The 23,440-nt window shown below is 32.3% G+C and overlaps 1 protein-coding gene across 1 annotated transcript in view; it reads left to right on the forward strand.

Annotated features, from left to right (window-relative positions):
• LOC129216583 (FRAS1-related extracellular matrix protein 2-like) overlaps positions 1-23,440 on the forward strand; it is a 102,119-nt gene that overhangs the window by 18,864 nt on the left and 59,815 nt on the right. Inside the window, exon 4 of the mRNA XM_054850797.1 lies at positions 10,576-10,665. Coding sequence (XP_054706772.1) covers positions 10,576-10,665 — 90 coding nt within the window. The remainder of the gene's footprint in view (positions 1-10,575; positions 10,666-23,440) is intronic.

Here is a 23,440-nt window from a genome sequence, read left to right on the forward strand (position 1 = left end):
TCTAAAGGAATCAGTTAATGGAATTTAGCGACCGTAAAACTGAAACTTTTCAATATTTTTGCAATTTATATTTCACTGAAATTTAACGTGATGGGTAAGTTAAATATTTTTTTAACGTGCTTCCTTTAAAGATAGTTTTTAAAGATTGATTTAGAGAGTCGAAAGAAGGAATAAAAAAAATTGTATCGTGAAGACACATGATAGAAGGGAAGCTTTTAAATTTTTTTTCTGAATTGTCACTTTACCACATAGTGATCACAAAATAGTCTATTTTAATGAAGGAGATAGATTATTAACGACGAGAAAACTAAGCAATACTCGAAATCTGCTTTTTAATTGTTGCCAAAAACAATAAAAAATAATGGACATTATAAAAGATAATTTTGTTAAATATGTGTTGAAAAAAAGTAAGCAAACTAGTTTCAATACTGAACTTAAGCACTGTGGATTACATTTTTCAAACTGACTTGACATGAATCAAAGAAATCTTCAAAAACCAACATTGTTTGAAAGTTTAAACTGGCCAAAATTCACAAATATGCTTGCCTAGTTTCAGTCTTGAAGATCATTTTTTTAAACTTTATTAACAAAAACTAACTTTTTAATTACTATTATTGCTCATTGTTTTGGGCAACAATTAAGAAGCGGAAATGTTTTAACTCACTGTTATTTTTTTATTGCTTTTGGCAACAATTAAAAAAACAACTACGTCACTTCCCTTCACACAAAAAGGTTGTGGATCAGAATTTCAAAGCCCACCTGTAAAAAACTTTCACTTCAAAAATCTTGTTAATATCTAATAACGCTGGCAGTATAAAATGATAATTAAAGTTCTAAGTACGATGTCAAGTATTGGGTGGGAAAAACGCAATTAGTTTCATCATATTTCTCTGGTAGCTCTAAATCTATTTTCATCAAATCCAATTTAAAAAATTACTCCCATTACTTTCTGCCAATTAAATCAATTTGTTTTTCTGCTGACTTGATTAGCTGAAAGTTTTTTTTTCTGTCGTAGTGAGCTAAATCGAAACATGTTAGTGCTCTAATAGAACATCCTAAGTAATTACCTGTAAAAAGGTAATTACACTGATTTCATCGTCACTGTACCAAATCGTGACTAAAGTATTTATTTCAAACAGCTCAAAAGAGGGCCTTTGATATAATTTGGGGAGTTTGGTGAAACCATGATTTATGAAGAGTGATATTATACTCACGTCCTATTTCATCAAGTTTAGTTTATTAGCTGAAACTTTTACAGACTTCGAGGAAAAAACAATTTCTGATGTTATTAAGTTTATGCAAGTTAACGTCAAAAGCAGAATTTGAAATTTGCAGGGGTATCAAAAAATTAAAACTTTTTTTGAATTTTGCTACAAATAATAGTTTTAAGGAAGTAATAATTTTTGAATGTTTTGCTGATTCATGTTTACTAAAATCTAATACGATGAGAAAATCAAACAGTTATATTTTGTAGCAAGTATTTTAGTTTGAGAAAAAATCTTTAACATTTTTTTTTACATCAGAAATCTTATACAAACAATTCTTGAATAGTTTGTTATTTCATATTGTACTAAACTCTCATACGATGAAGAAAATGAACAAGTCCATTTTAAGAAACATTTAGCGAGAAAAAAGTAGTAAAAATGCAACTTTATTATGTGCGAATACAAGATACTTTTAGCGCTGTGAAAGAGGATTTTTTTTTTTTGTCTGAAGTAAAAATCATTATCACCAGGGCCCAATTTCCCAATAGGCAGGGTAGGCAGCTGCCTACAGCGGCAAAGTTTTCAGGGGCGGCAAATTTTTGCTTTTACCAGGCATTTTTTAATTATTACTCTTGAAGTGAACAGCTAGCATTCTTTCATTTTCCACAGTGACACCATTTTCTTGTAATTTAATAATGTTTACTTGCACTCATCTTATGAAAATGAAATATTTTTCAAGCATGGTAATATAGATGTAAAACAATAAGTGTTAAGATAAAAAGCGGGGTTGTTTGAAGAAAAGCAAGTATCACTGCGTTTGACCAGAAGGTCCAACAAGATGGGAGTTTGAATAAGATTTTTAGTGCCATAGTAAAGTTTATTCAATTATGGTTTCTTCAGTGATTGACGTGTACTTTCTCTTCTACGTTATTAATATTTAAAACAAATATTCTGTTGATAGCATTAAGTCAGTGCGGCAAATAAAAATGAGTGATGAAAGAAAGAAAGCTCAATGGTTTTAAATGAAGCAAACATGCTTAGTTAAAAACCGATGAACAAAAAGGGGTCTTCAAAAAGTTTTTAAAAAGTGATGAATGTTTTTCAAATGAGCAGTTTTCAAAAGCATAATCTTTGGACTTTTCGGAATGTAATCCAGTAACAATTTACAAGGGAAATACCATCGCGCAGTGAGGAGTGGTAAGAAATGTAAAGTGAATGAACGTAATAACACAGAGAAAATGATTTAAATCGTTGATTCATAGATGAAAACAATGCTCAATTTGCCGAATTATAAAATACGAGCATGCACGAATATCATACAGGGTAAAGTCAGACCAAACAACGTAAGTAGAAGCACAAATTTGTAAATTACAGCAGACACGTGTTTCGGCGTTACAGGGAACGCCTTTTTCAATGCAAAAATAATGAGCTTATGGATGAAAAGACATCCGACAAAAGCCAAGAGCAGATAAGCAAGCAGCTTAAAAGATAAAAACAGCGGATTAGCCAAACACCAATGACAAAGTTATAAACCGATCAGGAACCAATAGGAATGCAAGCAAAGGTCAGGAGGTTTCGCTTAGGTACGAACCCAGAAAGAAAGAATTCAATTGGACAAGGATTAAGCCGAAGCTTAAACAAAAAGAAAAGAAATTGTCAGTAACCGTGAACCGCAAGAAAGGAAAAGCAGAATGGAAAACCATGAAATAAGATAAACAGAAACAAAAAATATTCGAAAAAAGGAAAAATAAAGATAAATAGAAGAAAATTGGGGGGGGGGGGGGGGGGTGTCAATCAAGACAAAAAGGCAAAAATAAACAAAGGAAGATAGATAAAAATGAGTGGGAAAAAAAAAAAAGAGGGGGGGAATGGGGAAAGGACAGTATTAAAGATATGGGAGCCAAATGTTAGAAAAATATGGAACTGCACTAAGATCGTTAACTAAGTTAGAACTGTTCCTCAAAATATGAAAGGATTCCCAAAAGTCAAGATCTGATGAATTGGGGCATTTTTGGATAATCTGAAAAGAGTTAAAATCAAAAGAGTGATTCGAATCCCAACAATGTTGAGCAATACTAGACTTATTTAATTGTTGTTTTTTCACATAATTTTGATGCTCTTTCAAGCGAATTTTTAAAGCACGCCGAGTCTGTCCAATATAGGCAAGTTTACAACTACAATTAATTCTATAAATTCCACAACAATTAAGAGGGTGAATAGGATCTTTAAGAGAAGAGAATGAAAGTTTATTAATAGGAGAGAACACCACCTGGAATTGGAAACGTTTTAGAATCTTAGCAACCTGATAGCTTACAGATGGAAAGAATGGCAAAACAACCAAATTCTTTCTGATGAAGGTTCGGTTAAGAACATTAGTTTGGGATTTATTTGAAAGTTTTTTATAAATGGAATCAATCAAAGTTGGCGGATGGTCTCTATCAATTGCCACAGCTTTAAGATAATTAAGTTCCACTTTAAGAAGTTCCGACGAAGAACAAATATTAATTGCGCGATAAACGAAAGAATTGAAAGCAGAATATTTTTGATTTGGAGGATGAGACGATAGTCTATGAGGAGGTAAAGAGACAGCAAAAGGTTTGCGATAAACAGTAGTTTCAAAACCAATTTCTGTACGAGAAACAAGTACATCAAGAAATGAAATGCAATTATTCCGTTCTTTCTCACAAGAAAACTGAATATGAGGATCAATGGAGTTTAAAATAGATAAAACCTCATCACTCTCAAACTGATTCTGGTTCATTAGAACAAAACAATCATCAACATACCGAACATAAAATTGGAACTGCAGTTTTTTGAACAGCTTAACCTCAAAATAATGCATGTAAATATCACTAAGAATGGGGCTAAGTGGGTTACCCATAGCCAGACCATCTAACATAATATAAAAATTCCCATTAAAAACAAAAGAACATTGTTTAAGACAAGTACGGGTAAGGAAAATTAAATCCTCAATTTCCGTATTGGTGAAATGAAATTCAGAAAGTCTTCTACGAAGGCATAACAATGAACCCTCGACGGGAACGTTCGTAAATAAAGAGTTAACATCAAAAGAAGCCATAAAAGAATTATTTGGAACGAAACTATGAATTTTTTTAACAAACTCAACAGAATTTTTAATTTTAAATAAATAACTTAATTATCTTAAAGCTGTGGCAATTGATAGAGACTATCCGCCAACTTTGATTCCATTTATAAAAAACTTTCAAATAAATCCCAAACTAATGTTCTTAACCGAACCTTCATCAGAAAGAATTTGGTTGTTTTGCCATTCTTTCCATCTGTAAGCTATCAGGTTGCTAAGATTCTAAAACGTTTCCAATTCCAGGTGGTGTTCTCTCCTATTAATAAACTTTCATTCTCTTCTCTTAAAGATCCTATTCACCCTCTTAATTGTTGTGGAATTTATAGAATTAATTGTAGTTGTAAACTTGCCTATATTGGACAGACTCGGCGTGCTTTAAAAATTCGCTTGAAAGAGCATCAAAATTATGTGAAAAAACAACAATTAAATAAGTCTAGTATTGCTCAACATTGTTGGGATTCGAATCACTCTTTTGATTTTAACTCTTTTCAGATTATCCAAAAATGCCCCAATTCATCAGATCTTGACTTTTGGGAATCCTTTCATATTTTGAGGAACAGTTCTAACTTAGTTAACGATCTTAGTGCAGTTCCATATTTTTCTAACATTTGGCTCCCATATCTTTAATACTGTCCTTTCCCCATTCCCCCCCCCTCTCTTTTTTTTTTTCCCCACTCATTTTTATCTATCTTCCTTTGTTTATTTTTGCCTTTTTGTCTTGATTGACACCCCCCCCCCCAATTTTCTTCTATTTATCTTTATTTTTCCTTTTTTCGAATATTTTTTGTTTCTGTTTATCTTATTTCATGGTTTTCCATTCTGCTTTTCCTTTCTTGCGGTTCACGGTTACTGACAATTTCTTTTCTTTTTGTTTAAGCTTCGGCTTAATCCTTGTCCAATTGAATTCTTTCTTTCTGGGTTCGTACCTAAGCGAAACCTCCTGACCTTTGCTTGCATTCCTATTGGTTCCTGATCGGTTTATAACTTTGTCATTGGTGTTTGGCTAATCCGCTGTTTTTATCTTTTAAGCTGCTTGCTTATCTGCTCTTGGCTTTTGTCGGATGTCCTTTCATCCATAAGCTCATTATTTTTGCATTGAAAAAGGCGTTCCCTGTAACGCCGAAACACGTGTCTGCTGTAATTTACAAATTTGTGCTTCTACTTACGTTGTTTGGTCTGACTTTACTATTCAGCACAAAGGTATTTATTTATCATATCATACAGGGTGTTCCGTTTTAACCTGCGAGACTTTTATTTTCGCAACCGTTAATCCTACTTCAAATTGCAAAAGTGTTCAAAATCAGATGCAGAGTTAAGATATTGAAAGTTTGAAGCAAAAATAAAAACGAGTCGAAAATGCAAAATTTAACTTTTTATATGGGCCCTATAGGTCCCCTAACTAATATTTAGAGAAATAATCTCCATTGAAAACTATTACTGACACAAAAAACTTGACATTTGTGAGACCAAAACGCATGGAGTTATTCCAGTTTTAAGTTTTAAGGGACTATACAGAAAATAAAATCGGAACTTGTCGCCCTTTCAGAAGAATGACAGGTCGTCAAAGTAAGAAAAACAAAATATGAATAATTTTTCTTGCTATTCAAAACCAAATGCAAATGTTATGACGTGATATGCAAAAACACACTACAAAACCTCGAACAATTTCAAAAACCACTCTTTGCACACATATAATTTTAAACACTTGTTAACCGCTATATTTTCACCAAAAAGGTGTTATTGACGGCAAGTGAAGAGTTGTGTAAGTCACAAAACGCTGTGTTTCATATCTCGGTGAATCTTGATCATACTAATTTCACCTTTTTGTGTTGGAATTATTTTTTAATGGAGATTATTTCCTTAAACATAAGTTAGGGGACCTTTTCCCCGTATAAAAAGTTAAATTTTGTATTTTTTGACTTCTTTTTATTTTCACTTCCAACTTTCAATATCTTAACCCTGCATCTGATTTTGAACATTTTTGTAATTGGAAGTATACATCTAGGATTAACGGTTGCGAAAATAAAGATCTTGCAGGTTAAAACGGAACACCCTGTATATTCATAACACCTAATCGTAAGGAACATTAAGCATCATTAAAAAACAATTTTAAAGATTTTTAAAAAGAAAAAGAAAAAAAAATCTCAATGTTGCAATTTTGTCTCCAAATTTTCCAAATGAGCAATTTTTCGGGAGGTCACAATAACCTCCCATCGGGGCACCCCTGAATATAAAATACCATCAATTCTTCATAAGCTTGACAGTTTAAACTTCAGAAACGCAATTTTTTGCGTCCTTTTTAATCACGGAAATTTTGCAACTTTTTTGTTTTTTGAGTAATGGAGGGGGGGGGGGGGTCGCAGATTTCAGATCTGGCTAGGGGCGGTGTGGAGATAAATTCGGCTCTGATAATCACTTAATTTTTTGAGATTTAATTACTCCTTAGAATGAGCTTAAACAGCACCAAAGTTCAAAGGTTTGAAAACTATTCCCAAGTTTTTATTCAAGTTTTTAAAACTCTGAATGGTGTTGGAAGAGCACTTAACCATAGCTTAAGATTCGTTTAGTTACAAAAACGACAACTACAGCTTAATAGTTCTGTATTACTGAATGTAATTCAGAAATAGCATTATTTCCACAAAGAGGGAGAGAGGACTACCGTTCTTCTTCCAAAGTCATTTAGCTGCGACTGAAAAAAACCCATTTAATTCTTTGATAAAAGATTATTTTTTAAAGTGTTATTGAGTTCTTCTATTTGGGCACGTCGTTACCCGATTTTCTTTTTTAGAAACGCGTGCTCAAGTTAATAGATCTGAGGGAGATTTGGAATGACAAATGTGTCTGGATTGAAGAGGGCTTATTTTAAAGAGCTATCTTTATAGCCAACACTCTTTTTGCTTTACATTATAATAAAAAAATAATTTCATTCAAATTACGTGAATCATACATATTAACGTTCTACTTCTGCATCGGAATGGGACTATTCGGCGCGGCCGTTTCGGCGCTGCCCATTTCAATACGACCTGTTCAAAAATCGAAATCGTCAGCATGTAAATCTGCCAAACATTGCTTCAAAATTCAAGATATCTTTTGTTTTTTTAAGTTTTGTAAAAAGTTTTATGAAGTAATATTTTTAAAGGTGTATTTTGTTTTCTTTTCTATTATTAGTTGATAACATGTAAGTTTAAAAACATCTTCATAATTTTTCGAAGTAGATAAGTTAGGAAACAGCATTGACATTTTTCTATGAAATGTAAATATAAAACTCATTCAATTTAAATTGATTTTTTCTTCGTTGCTGATCATTAATTTTGTGCACTTACTTAAATATGTGCTTTGAACACAGGATCGACAAGAAAAAACTTTATTATGTAAAGATTATTATTATTTATTGCTTTTAAGTTTCATAAAGACTAATATAATGAACAAAAAATATTGTAAACTTTTTTTAAAATAAAAATAAAAAATTTTGTGTCTTTTTAGTTCCTGTAACTGTTCTATAGCAGTAAACTGTCGACTGACTATTTCGTAAAAAAAAGGGCAATAATAAAAAATAATAATAATAATAAAACTTTAAAAAAAAAAAGTAATTTACAAAAAATTTATAAATTGATTACAGAAAAATAATAGTGTTTAGAACTAACTTTAAAAAATAAATGATTTTTAGTCAATAAAAAAAAATCAAACATTGCCCTAACTTTACCTTTATGTCCGTACATGGGTTTGTAATAGTTAAGTGGAGCTTTTTGGTTAGTTTGAAACGTGTTTTCACGTGAAGAAGACTTATGAAATTATTTCCAATAGCTGCTACAACAAAGGAGTAATCACCACAGAAACACAAAACGGCTCAGCATTAATTTAAAAAAAAAAAAAAAAAAAATCAACAAAGAGGTAGGACTGGTACTGGCATTATTTGCTAATTTTTCAAGTTATTTTCATTTATGTTATCGCAGTAAAACATACGTGGATCACATATGCCCCCTCTTTTCCCCCACTATAAATTTTAAAACAAATTTTAACCAGCTTCTAGAGCGCTAAATTCACATTCTTCTTCCAGAAATCTTTTTCCTTCTTTGAACTAAAATTTCTGAAATTCATAAAGTTCAGAATGCAAAAATCTGGCGCCGAAACGGCCGGCGCCGAAACGGTCAGCGCCGAATCGGCCAGCGCCGAAACGGCCGCGCCGAAACAGCCGCGCCGAAACGGTCGCGCCGAATCGTAACAAACCCCTTCTGCATGTAAGTTCGGTTAATTTGCATTTTTGTGCATTAGAAAAAATCATTTCATTCAAACTATGTGAGTCATACATGCCAGGGGCGTAGCTAAGGGGGGGGTTTTGGGGACAAAAACCCCCCCCCCGAAAAGTTAGTCTCAAAAAAAAAAAAGAGAAAAAGAAGAGAGAAGTGAAAGAAAAAAAAAAGGAAGAAAAGGAAAAAATTCCAAGCGATTATATATATATATATATATATATATATATATATATATATATATATATATATATATATATATATATATATATATATATATATATATATATATATATATTATATATATATATATATATATATATATATATATATATATTATATATATATTATATATATATATATATATATATATATATATATATATATATTATATATATATTATATATATATATATATTATATATATATTATATATATATATATATATATATATATATATATATATATATATATATATATATATATATATATATATATATATAAAAGAAGTAACCCCCCCCGAAAGTCGGGTCTAGCTACGCCACTGATACATGCCAGCGTTTTACTTTTGCGTACAAGTTTAATTTGCATTTTGATGCACTTGACAAAATAATTTCATTTAAATTACGTGAATCATACATGTTAACGTTTTACTTCTGCATATAAGTTCGGTTTATTTGCATTTTGATGCCCTTTGTATTAACGTCTATTTAAATTTCTAAATGATTTTACGAGCAATTTGAAGCAGGTCGTGCATTTTTTTTTTCTGTATTTTAAAAAATTCAAGCAGCTTTGGTACACAGATAAGACATGAATTGAAAGCAAATATTGGGTAAAACTCCATGTACTCTTATGCAAAATAAAGTATCTAAGTATTATGAAATAATAAATGGATAAATCTAATCCTATGTATCTATGACCTAATATTGTGAAGATGCTGTTCATTTATATTAAGTAAGTACAATACAAATGCATGTTTGAATAAAATTTTGTTCGAGCAACAGGTTTTTCTCATACAGTAAAACCTGTAAAAGTGACCACCTGTCTAAGTTGTCCGCTATTTTCAGACACAGAATTAGATCTTATCATATAATTCAACCTCTGTAAGTTGACCACCTGTTTAAGTTGACCACTAAAGTAGTGCACCGCAAGTGGTCAACTTACACAGGTTTCACTGTATTGGAATTCCTCAAAATATGAAATGAGTCAATTATACGTTCAGAGTGTCAATTTCTTCATTTTACTTCTTTTTATTTTATTGTTAACTGTCGTATTATATTCGATAGACTGACACATTTTCTGATAATCGTGATCTAGGGTTTACTTCAAAATGCGAGCCTACGTTCGAAAATATATGCGACCGTAAATTTGAACCCAAATCTTAATGCATGTGTAGATGTATGTTTTGATATTTTGAAAATATGATATTTTTACTGCCATATGCTAACATAAAGACGGTTTAAAGTTTGAAATATATTACTAAATGGTAATTATAACAAGAATAACATGTTACCATTGTCATTAAAGATTACAGCAATTGTAAAAATTATATTTTGACAATCGAGATATAAACTTTTGTGTAAACTTTTACAACCCGTGAAAAATTGTTTACAAATGATGTGCACGGGTGAATTATTTTTTAACACAAGAAAAGTTTTTGAAGTGATTACATCTAATTCTTAAAAGTTAAATCAGTAGAATTCCCTATAAAAGTTGAAACCACGTAATTTGAAAATAATTTAACTTGCATCAATTTCGTGTCATTTCCTATCAGAAAAATAAATAAATAAAATTATAAAATAGAAAATAAGGTAGCGTATATATAAAAATGTCTTTTACATGAACATCATCATAATTCAAATGTTTATCAAATGAAAGAGTATGATGATCCTTTTTACAATCAAAAATTAACAATGTTCCAAAATGTCGTTCAGAGGGAGCATTTACAAGCTCCACTCAAATTAATATATTTAGACATTTATTAATGCTGAATATGTAATTAATATATCTTTCCATTTCAGACGACATAAACCGAATGAAAGTACGCTACGTTCTGAATCCGAATGAAAATGCTACCAGTGATCGCTTCCATTTTAAAATTGTAGACAAAGGTTAGTAGTTTTTGGCTGTTTTTTAAACATTGTTCGATTATATTATTACTACACAATTAACATATTAATCTGAATGATAGAAATTAAGCTCTGTATTTATTAATTACTAGCCGCCTGCGGCGACCAGCTGGTTCGCCTTTTTACGCCATTCGCCTTTTTGCGCCAGGGTTGCCGTCTTCGGCGGCTGCCTAGACAATTTAGCGACGGTATTAATCAATGTGTTTCTCTAGATATCAATATTATCATTCGCCTTTTTACGCCGATGTTGCCGCCTTCGGCGGCTGCTTAAACAAATTTCGTGGAGGTATCAATCAATCTATATCTATCTATATCATTCGTAGTATGAATAAAATATTTTCTATATCTTTCTTTAGTTCCGTCGTTTGAAATATTTTTAAAGGAGGAGGAGGGGAGACACAAACGACGTATACTCTTCATGCAAATTTTGTAGAAAAATAACAAAAAGCACTTCCACTTTTATGTGAAAACATTGTTCTTTCAAAGTCACGGTGTGTGTGGGGGGGGGCACTGACACCCCGTTGAAATTCCTTAAATGACGGGCATGCCTCTTTCTTGCTGTCCATCTACTATATCGACCTTTATATTTGTCTATCTATCAAGCTATACGATCTAGGCATATCTACCTCCTGACTGTACAATCTTTTTTTTTTAAAATAAGTATTAATTCGGAAACAAAAACATTTTTTGCCCACTCAACCTCTATCTATCTCTGTATCTACCTAACCTAACCGCCAATCCGTAACAAAAACAAAGATCATGCAAAAGATCGCGGGCTTTATTTAATCAAAATAGCCCGCAAAAAAAAAAAAAAAAAAGGGCTCTATGTTCCCCGTAGTGTTCAAAAATTAGCTCTTGATGCAAAAAGATAAAAAAACTTTTAAAAAAAAGGTAAAGAAAAGGCAAACGATTTCAGTTGGATCACGTGATGAGGTAAGTTCGGAACTCATCCGGCAAGCGAACAGCTCGCGTTATGTTCTGCCATTAAAAAATCGTAAAAAAAAAAAAATTATTGCGTATTTTTAAAAACTTTTTTCTTCTGAAGGGGGCAGAATGTTTTTACTATTACCAACTAAGCTTTTAGAATTGAGGGTTCAATACTTTTTGCGGGATGGGTTTCGAAAAAAACTAAACTCAGAAAAAAATGAAAAATAAAGGTTTTTCAAAAATTTATAAAAAATACAAAAATTTCTGTATCTTCAAAAATTTTTCATTCACCATATTTAAAATTAAATTTCCTACACTATAGTACAAAAAAACATTTGTGTGGTGCGATTGGTTCGGGGTTTGTGAGGTAAAAAATACTAAAAAGTGCAAAAAAACACATAAAACATTAAATAACTTTTTTTCTAATTAAAATATCAAAAATCGAAGCCCGAGGTGCACAACTTCAGCAAAAACTACACCTGTATACCAAATTTCATCTTTCTAGGCCTTACCGTTTTCCCGGGATGCGTGCCACACACACACACAAAAACATCTTATTTTATTACTAGCCGCCTGCGGCGACCAGCTGGTCCGCCTTTTTACGCCTTAGACAATTTAGCGACGGTATTAATCAATGTTTTTCTCTATATAACAATATTATCATTCGCCTTTTTACGCCAATGTTGACTTCTTCGACGGCTGCTTAAAAAAAAAAATTGTCGATGGTATTAATCAATCTTTTTCTCTATGCATCAATATTAACATTCGCCTTTTTACGCCAAGGTTGCCGCCATCGGATTCTGCTTAAAAAAATTTTGTGTTGAATAAAGTATTTTCTAGATCTATCTCCCGTTATGTCCTTTGGAATATTTTTCAGGGAAGGGGAGGGGAGGCACAAAAGGCATACTCTTCATGCAAATTTTGTCGGAAAATAACAAAAAGCATTTCCACTTTTATGTGAAAGCATTGATTTTTCAAAGTCATGGTGTGTGGGAGGGGGGGGGGGGGGGGGGGGGGGCTATTGATCCCCCGTTGAAGTTCCTCCATTTCTTACTGTCCATCTACTGTATCCACCTCTATCTTTGTCCACCTTTCTTTCTCTCTCTCTATCTATCTATACGATCCAAGGATATCTACCTCTGATAACAATCCTTTATAGGTAAAAAAAAACATTTTTTGCCCACTTAATATCATCTCTCTATCTACCAAGCATAACCACCAATCCCTACAAAAATCATGCAAAAAAACCGTGGGCTTTATTTATTTACTTTAAATTACACGTAAAAAAAGGCTCTATGTTCCCTGTAGTGTCCAAAAAGCAGCTCTTGCAAAAGTTAAAAAAAATCACCGCTTTAATTGAATTAATATGCGCAAAAATATTTGACCAAAAATAAATATAGCAAACAGTCCAGAAAAAAAATAGTTGGAAAAATAAAGATCTAAGAAATCTCTGAACGTTAAAAAAAATAAAAAAAAAAGTGAAGAGAAAGCAAACGATTTCAGTTAGGTCATGTGATGAGGAAGTGCGGAACTCAGCCGGCAATGCTTACAGGTCGCGTCGTGTTCTGCATTTAAAAAAATGTAAAAAAAAACTTTTGCGTATTTTTAAAAACTTTTTTCTTCTGAAGGGGGCGGAATGTTTTTACTATTACCAACTAAAATTTTGGAATTGAGGGCTCAATACTTTTTGCAGGCTGGGTTTCGAAAAAAACTAAACCCAGAAAAAAATGCGAAATAAAGGTTTTTTCAAAAAATTATAAAAAAATACAAAAATTGCTCTATCTTCAAAATTTTTTCCTTCATCCTATTTAAAATTAAATTTTCTACACTATAGTACAAAAAATATTTGTGTGGTGCAATTGGTTCGGGGTCTGTGAGGTAAAAAGTACTAAAAAGAGCAAAAAAAAAAAAAAAAAAACGCATAAAACATTAAATAACTTTTTTTCTAATTAAAATATCAAAAATCGAAGCCAGAGGCGCACATCTTCAGCAAAAACTGCACCAGTATACAAATTTCATCTCTCTAGGCCTTATCGTTTTCCCGGGATGCGCGCCACACACACACACACACACACACCCACACACACACACACACAAACATCTTATTTTATTATATGTATAGATAGATAGAAGATATGTATAGATTACATTCTTCCCTTTATAACATCATTTTTAAAACAATTTTAGATAACATATTTCACTTATTTATTAATTTATATTGTTCTCAGATTTGGGGGTATCAGTATAACCGCCTCAGTATTGTTGGAACTCGGTGGGAGAACTCAAAAACATCGAACTCCCATTAAATGAGAAGGACAGTGGTCGTGATCAGAAAGGTTAGCAGCGAATTTTCTGTTAAAAGTTATTTCTCATTGTTAGAAACGACGCTTCAGGAAACACAGCTTGTTTCGTCAACGCTTAATGATGACAACCCTCGCTTTTTTTGTTTTCAACAGATTTTGAAGTGGACTCGCCAAAGGACGAATACCCACAATCCTGAGCTGCATTATATATTACTTATTTCTTGATAATTTACTTATTTTTTTATTATTAAGCTTTAATATTAAGAAGAATTAAATTATTTTATAATACCTATTATACTATATTCGTTACAGAGTGCGCACAATTTCAACAACTATTAAATTTTGCTTGGAAGCTCATTCATTTTGGCACTAATTTCTTCATTTTTTTAATCAAATGGTTGGTCATATTACGAGGCATCCTAAATCAATTTTTTCATAAATGTTGTTATCGAGTTTTGCTAGCTAAAAGTTTGCTTACTTGTGTTATCTTTACGGCTTATGAATTTGAAGCTAACATATTTAGTGTTATCTGTCTCTTTATTAATTGCATATAATTGATGAAGAGATATAAGAAAACTATGAATATTTAAATTTTTTGCGAAGAAAAAACTGATCGTTTTGGAAGAGAAAAAAGAACGTTCTTAACTCATGAATTGCAAAATATATTGCGTACACTTGTTGCAGGGGTCACAATAAACTTGTTTTTCAATCGGAAACATTTCGAGGTTCACGATGCAAAAAAGCGTTCGCCATAAAGCTTCATTGGCTCTAATGAGCAGTCGCAATGAAGCTTCATTGGCTTGCAGCAGCAGTTGCAATAAAGCCAAAACAATATAAATGCCTTTAGTATTGTATTTTGTTTTCAGTACATCTTTAGTTCTGCTTTTTGTTGCTTAGACATGGCAGTAAGAAAAAGATAATAAATTGTGAATTTTTTTTTTTTTTTTTTCAAACAAAAAAACTAGAAACGCAAAGCATCTAGGAAAGATGTCAGAAAAATTTATATAGTCTGACACAAATCATGCACAAATAAATTTAAAAAAAAATCTAAAATAACTCATACATGAATGTATCTTGGAGACGAAATACGAACTTACAAACTTACTCGATATTGCACTCATTAAGGCTTTTCCAAGAAAATGGAGTGAATTTATGAAAGTATGGATTAAATAATCTATTGAGAAAATGGTACCTCTTATGTTGTACATCATGTCTTACACAGATTCAAATCGCATGCAGAAGTTACTGCAGTGGATGAAAACAGCTTGTAATAAAAGTCTCTTCCAGATATGTTTACGACCCATTCCTTTTCATAAAGATTATGTGATCGTTCCCGACAACGTTGATGATCACAATCACATCTGCATCAACTCTGAGCGTAATTTGGTGTCCACGAACTCCTTCAGTCACTCCAGTCTTCCCGTTTTCATCACTGTTCGGGAATTTTAGTTTTTGTACCAATTAGCAGTTTATATCGTAATTTTATTCAGATTGAAATCAAGCATATTGTTTTCATAGTTAGATGCTGCGATCACTAGATAAGTGAAAAAAAAAAAAAAAAAAAAAAAAAAAAAAACAGGTTGTGCGACTGCGTCTAAAGTTTAGAACATGAAATGGAATGAAATTATTAGTAAAGTAAAGGCAAAAAAAAAATGGGTGGGGGGGGGCAGGGTAAATAAAATAAAAATTAACTAAACCGGTAGATGAAAAAATTATTCTATGTGAAGTGACTGAGTATACTCGATCATTTATTGCTTTTTTTGCATTATTAAGTGTCATATACGCCATCCATGACACAGACTACGTCTAGGCCAAACACTTTTTCGGGCCTCAGGTAATAAAATGTACCATTTTTTTTTGAAGAAGGGCTCCCCCCCCCAAAAAAAAAAAACATGACATGATAATTTGCGCCGTTAACCATTGCCTAGTCTGCCTTATTAGACACTAGATGCATTGCTTAGCATTACACGATCTACTTCGAAAATAAAAGCTGTATCTAGTGATGCTTAAATAAAAGAAAAAAAATGAGTAAAATTTCCCGATATAGTGTATAAACGGGCAATTTTATGACACAAAGTTTAAGTTTAAACTTCTTCGTTTTTTTTTATTCCAAAAGTTTAGTCTTTGTTATTAATAAGCGTAAACATTTTGCTTCACGAATTTTCTTGCGAAAAGCCCCGAAGTAAGTAAAGGATTTCTGTACCAAATTTGGCAAAGATCCAACGTAAACTGGAACTCACACACTGATGCACAAATAAACATTCATTTTTATACAGAGAGAATTGACACTGTCGGAAGTTCTCTTTTGATAGGAGATACTTCACAGTTTATTCCACAAAGCAACGCTTCTTACAGCTAACTGCCAATACGGACTTTTTAAAATTTCTCTGCTACATAATTTCATTTGATAGTTCCGTTTCTTACAAATAGTTTCCGTTCCAGTTAGCAATGAGGTTGCAATAAGTGCAAGAAACTAGATGTATCGATTTCGAATTTTGCTTACGACATAATTTTTTCAGACCTAATTTTTATTTTATGCTACTCTTGAATCATTAGCACGCTTCTGGGCAATTCAAAAAAGCAAGAGCTGCGAACAGATATCTTGTAACATGACAAGAATTGGCATCATGGAGTTAGTTTAAAAGAGAGTTTCTCCAGTCAAAAGAAAACTATTTTAAACGTTTGGTAAGGCTGAAAGGAAAATATTTCATTCGGATGAAGACTAATGTTGCAAATTAACGGATAGTTGTGCTACAGAGAATGTTTAGTACCATATTTCTTGTCAGAATATTAGACTTCGCTTCTGTTGCATAACGCATTTAATTAACTTTCTAAAATATAGTAGAACAGCAATTGTTTGAGCTAATTGGGGATTATAAGACGCTTTAGGTACGCAGCAATATGTCAATATGACTTAAGAATTAAAGCAGTGGAATTGTTAGCTACGCACACCTGTTACTATTTAGAAAATTAAACACGATAAGCGTAAAATATAGTAGGGGAATGTGGGGCAAAATGAAATAGTTAAGATAACTTACCTTTTTCAAAATGAACAAATTGGAAGTTTAAAAAAAATTACAGAACATAAAGAAAGAATAATGTATTTTTTACAAAACTTGCATCAATCTATTATTTTTTATTTATAGCAGTAAATTTGTACCTTTAAAAAGAGAAAAGAAACTGGAAAGTTTTTTTTTTTTTTGCCTAATCACCTGACTGCAATCCTTAATTACGAAAACTTTAAGTTATCAGACACGAAGTCTTTTACAATTTATCATATAATTTTGTATTAAACTAGCAAGAATACCCGGCGTTGCCTGGGTCAGTAATATTTATGAGAAACAATCGTTATTTGCATCTGTTTTCTGTTTTCGGTGAAAGAATTCAAAACACAACTTTTCGACGTGTTTAATAAAATCGAGATTCTTCCTTGCTCATAAACTAAAATACCAATAAGTATGAAGAACAAAATAGTATTCATTTAGAAAATGAAAGCACGACATTTAAGCATATACAAATTTGAAGAATTTCCAAAATATGAAATTAAACTTCATTATGTTTAAAAAGATACACATCCACTTTTCCTCGTTATTTCTGTCTGAGATCTTGTTGATAGTTCGGAACGCTTTTACAGTACATCACGTAAATAATTATTTCATTTTTAATTGACAAAAAGAAGTAGGCATGATGTCCGCTAGTCAGAGAGTGAACAGTAACAGAACAGAACAGGAACTGAATACTTTAAAAATGACATTGGAAACAAAATTAATAAACAAACGGAGCCGCAAAGCTGAAAAAGAAACTGTTTTGATACCAAAAATGTTTATTTAGTTAAACAGCTTCTTAAGTTGCAGTCGTATTCTTGTGAAGTAGAAGGTAATTTCACGTAGAGGTCAAGGTTTATGATTAAGTCTTCCGTCGCTCAGCAAGGCGTCAAATAAGTTAAAGCGAAATAAAGAGTGAAAGAGAAATAAACTGAGGCAAAACGAGTTTTTACTTTTTAAATAGCCAGTGGCGTAGCTACAGTTTTTGTACAGCCTGGGGCGGTGCCTTTTATCTTCCGCCCTTTCTTTAAGACATATCTAATACATTAAACCATCGAAAATCATTGAACTTAAAATTGAAAACTTTATTTAAGGGATAAAGAAAAGTAATTTATTCCGCATTCTTCCCAATAAAAAAAAAACAAAAGAGAAGAAAAGAAAAAAAAAAGCGTGGTGGGGGAGAGGGATGTCAGGCACCTGTTTCAGAGTAATTACTATTTACTGAATTTGTAACAATATACTCACTCGCTACGTCAACTGGAAGAGACACTAACAAAAATGCCATTCAGATAAATAAAATGCGCCAATGGTGCACAGTATTAGTTAATATTCTTGTTAGTAGACGACTACTGAAAAAATGGTCTTTTCTTGACAGATTTTTGTTCATAACTTATTTACAGATAAGAAAAAATAGCATTTTCTGAAAAAAAAAAGAAAGAAATGCTAGTGAATTCTTTAAATATGGCATTTTTTCATGTGAAGAGAATCATTTTACATACAAATCTTTCACCTCCTGCTTTAGAATCCCGTTATTTTAGTACCGCTTCTCCAGGATACACTAACTTCCTCAAAAATAAAAATAAAAATAAAATAAAAAAATCTGCACCTGTGTTTCGAGCCAATGAATACATTACAAAATATATATATCATTTAATGTTGGTCTTAAGGAGGATGATAAATATCAGTTGTAATGAGAAATCGTTGATATTCTTTCTTTTTTTCTTGCGTTACTTTTTCTAAGGCAGCAACCAGATTCGTTTGACCTTATAATGGATACATATGCTATGAACTACTTTTTCGATTAAGTTGCTGTCGTCACATTCCGATGCTAATAATTTTATCTTATGCGTAAAAACACATATCCTATGTTTGAGCTAGATATGTGGCATGGCGGAGCAGGAATAATTAAATAAAATTACAATAAATATCGAAATAAACGAAAAATATCATAGGAACCATTTGAAAGTTTGTGAAAACACCTGCACTTTCAGTTCTAATCATGTGGTGAGACAGATGTTGAAGGCTGGTTCATGGATACTAAGATGATTAGAATGTAGATTGAAGTGTGGTCTCTCTCTAACTTTTTGATGTTCTGTCTAAGCTTTTTTAAGTCTTTAACGTTAGTTAATATTTATCAGAGAAATTATTCAGCTCATGAAATAATTTCTACCTCATATAAGTAGTTATTATATTTTATTTTATTTTAGATACGAGTTTTCAATAGCATTCTTTTAATGTATCTTTTATGCCTAAATTATGTTTTACGCATTATATACTATGCATTTATTAATGTATTACGTAATCTACAAATAAAGCGCCATGAAAGTACAGATAGACCAAATAAATTATGTACAACAGTTCATGAGAGTTGAATTTTCTAATAATTATTTGTGATACGGTTCACTTTTTTTTCCTATTCAGATTTCTTCCCTGGGTGTTTTAGGAAATTATTTGATGCATTCTTCAATATTCAGTATTGATACAACTTGCGAATTTCTAAGAAAAATATGTTTTTTTTTTTTTTTTTTTTTTTTTTTTTTTTTTGTAGCTGAAACCAATTTCACTCTGTATTATCTATTTTGTCCACTATTTTGTTTCATTTTGAAGCTGGTAACACTCCCCGTCTCACCTCGAAGTTAATGTTACTGAAAATGAAACAAAACAAGTATTATCTGAATTATATCCAGAATCGTATCTGTCTTGTGTTGAACATGCTCCTTACTTTACGGCACATTAGATACGACAGCAGAAAGTAGGTTTAGTCCCTGCAACACTTGCGGTATTCGTAAAGATTAGCCCCTGACTGATTTAAACAACAGAACTAGTCAAGTTTTTTCCCCATTGCAGTTGATCCTTATAAACACAAACGCCTTTGTGCGGTTTTTGCCTTTTTAGCTTGGAATCGTTTGTCGTTGCGTTTTGACAGACGACTTTCTTCTGTTTTTGAAAAGAGAAGACAGAAAATAATGTTTATCATAGATTGACGAAGATTGTCAGCAGCAGAGTTGAATCTTGAATTGACTTTGATGATTGCGTTGGGAGAATTTGCAGTAACTGGTGAAGAAAAAAAAAAGTTTGCAGAAAGTTTACAAAGAGATCCAGCAATATTTAATATAAGGCAGTCAAATAACAAATCAAAGCTTTTCAAAAAAGTTTAATGAAACATCCTTTTTGCCACAAAAGGGTTTTTCTAATAAGCTGCATAATCCATTATACGAGATCAAAATGACAAATTACAACGGTTTGATACGTTGGAAATTTATTCAATCGAGCGGGGTATTCTTTTAACCGATACTTTTATAAGCGGGGTGTATTATTAGCGGGGTGTAAACTGTATATATTTTACACCGTAATTATTATGAGGCTTTTGAAAGGTGATCCGATGGATCTGATCAGATGTGGCGGTGTATCTGATAGTCTTGAAGTACAGTGAAATCCGGTTACAACGAACTACAAGGGACCGCAAATTTTATTCGTTGTATCGGGAATTTCGTTGTAATGAAATACAAATAATGTAATGGCAATTAAATCGGGACTGAAAATGCATTTTGTTGAAACAGAAACTTCGTTGCATTGGTATTCGTTGAAACGGGATTTCATCGTAATTAAAAGTTGACGGATATGTACTTTGGATGTTTTTGCACAAATTGCATTTGTTACTGTGAAAGACCAAAACCTAATAAACTTCGACTTTCACACTAGTAAATGTGATCAACAATAAATTTAAGATGAACCATCTTCTCATGAGTTCAGCGTACAGTGTTAAGTGCTCTTACTTAACTCTCTTAGTTTATTTCGGCCCCACCTATACCAATGCTTAAGTAGGTTTCTTGATACTTGATACAAAACAATATCTTAATCTTCATGTCCGGTACGACCGTGAGAAACTACAAGGGATGTAACAAGTGCCAGGTGCAACCGTACGAATTCAGCCCATAATTTCTCCACCCCTAAAATGTACTCCACCCCCTAACGATATCTATTCTCTTTCATCCATTCAAGGTGCTATCGACACGCCTTTCAAGGGAAACTCGTTTAAGTCAAGCTGTCTCGGTTTAAACGGTGTTCAGCAAAAATGATTGCAATGTTTCTCTAAAGGAAATGCTTGCACAAATTTCATGCTATTGAAAATTGTTTTCAACCAATTTTTCAGTAAAAAAAATTTCATTTATTATTTCAATGTTATAAAGCATGTTATTTATGTTTGCATATTTTAAAGCAGTAGCGTTACTAGGAGGGTGGGGGTGCTTAAATTATAGTTGCTGTTTGAGCCCTAGTTTGCAGCTCTTCTGCGCAAAAATAAAGATCATCGGAATTTATTTTTTCCTCGCTGCTAAAGACTAATAAATAAAGAAAAATGTATACTCTAGAAATTAAATATTTAACTAGCAAAATGTCCTCTTAAATAAATGTTTAAATTACATTTAAGCTATCAAATTTTAACGAAAATAGGGCGCAATGTTAAGGGAAAGGACAGTTATAAATTGCGTCTTAGGCAAATTTTGCATCAGTTGCATTCGTGATTTGTACTTTAAATTAATTTTTCGTCACTTCATGTTTAGATTACAGATTTTTTTGTCTGGTGAGGGGGAGGGAGATGGATGAGGTCACAAATTACCGCCCCCGGTGACGCCAGTGCAAGGAGCGTTACCGTATAATTATAAAAGGTAATTTCGCAGAAATATAATTGAATAAAAGATTTTAAAAAATCAAAAAATTAAGATTTTTCTTCCTTGACAACAGTTTAAAAACCAATCGTTCACCAATTGCCTTTTAACTGCCTATAACACTTTTTCAATCTGTTCATTAAAAAATTGAGCTAAAACTAAATGAAATCACAGTAAAAATATACTTACGGAGATAAAACTTTCATTCAAATAAGTTAAAAAACATGATGTAGCCAGCACACGACTTCCTTGTATGTCTATTTAAAAAAATCTATCTTTTATGAACTGAAAACAAATGGGTGCGTGTATGTATGTACATCCATTAGAAAAATGCTTCTTTAATGTATAATATTTCATGATTTTTTCCCACACTGAATATGTACACGAAAATAGGGTAAATGTAGAGAGCAACTCTTTCAAAGTTGAAAAAGTATTTTGTTTTTATTTTGGTCTGAAATTTGCTATTGCAACAAAGTTTTAGCATCTCATGTTTGACGTCAAATTTGCCTCCTAATTGGCAAAATGTCACAAAGGTGACGGCAAGCAGTTAGTGACAAAGCACTTGGCCACGTTTCAGTCACTTAACGATCTTTCAATTTGCATTGAAGTTTCAATTTGCAGTTAGTGCCCTTTCATTATCTGTTCTAAAACAACATTTTGCCTCTTTGCCGCAAAATCTTAAAACTACCTTTAGTGCTACAGTGAAACCTGTGTAATTTGACCACTTGCGGTGCACTACTTTAGTGGTCAACTTAAGAAGGTGTCAACGTATAGAGGTTGAATTATATGATAAGATCTAATTCTGTGCCGGAAAATAGCGGTCAACTTACTACCAAACGGCACGACCTTGAGGGTCACGGATTCGGACAAAATTCTAGATATAGGTCCATTCCTACGAGGTATGAATCCAGGTAAAGCGGTTTGACTGCATAGGCTCTAGTTCGGCTGCAACGGGGGTCCAAAGTTGGTAAATTGGATCCAGAAATGCAATGAAATTTCCTTTAGAATTTTCATTTTTTCCTATTTTTCTGCTATTTTACTGCAGTATGAGCCATTAGCATGCACTTACCTTTGAAATAATTATGCTGTACACTAATTTCTAATATGTGGTTCTCTAATTTAAATAGGATACTAATTTTAATTTCAAAAACTTGAATGCCAAAATAACATGGTAAAAGGAAATTTATCGATTGCAAATAAAACTAATTATTTTCGTTTTAATATTAAGTGTCTGCTACCTGTAGTAAAAAGTATTTATCGTTTTCTAGTAAAAAAGAACTTACTTTAACTGGACATTTATCGTCTGCTATCAAATATATTCCACAATAATGAGCAAAAAATTAGGGAAGAGAAAAAGTTCTGATTTATTGCACCACATGGCACATAAAAAAAAAACAAAATACAAGATTGTCTTGACTTTATAAGTAACTTAAATATTGTCCATTAATTAAATAGGTGTTTTCCCTTCCACTCGTTGTACTAACAAAAGGGGACAAATGTTTTGGGAGAACTAACGTTGTGCCGTAGTCGTCTGAACTTCCATTGGAAACGCGATTGAATTTCTATGGCCAAACTAGAAACTTTGGACCCTCGTTTCAGCCAAACTAGGGCTTATGCAGTCAAACCGCTTTACCTGTGCTCATATCTAGTGACAAGGGACCTATATCTAGGACTTTATTCAAATCCATGACCCTCAAGGTCGTGCCGTTTGGTCGTTAGACAGGTGGTCAACTTACAAGGGTGGTCAACTTTACAGGTTTTACTGTACATAGTATTGATTCCTTGAGATCATGGTGACAATAGGCTAAAGAACATC

This window comes from Uloborus diversus, chromosome 2 (genome assembly GCF_026930045.1).
Source record: "Uloborus diversus isolate 005 chromosome 2, Udiv.v.3.1, whole genome shotgun sequence".
NCBI lineage: Eukaryota > Metazoa > Arthropoda > Arachnida > Araneae > Uloboridae > Uloborus > Uloborus diversus.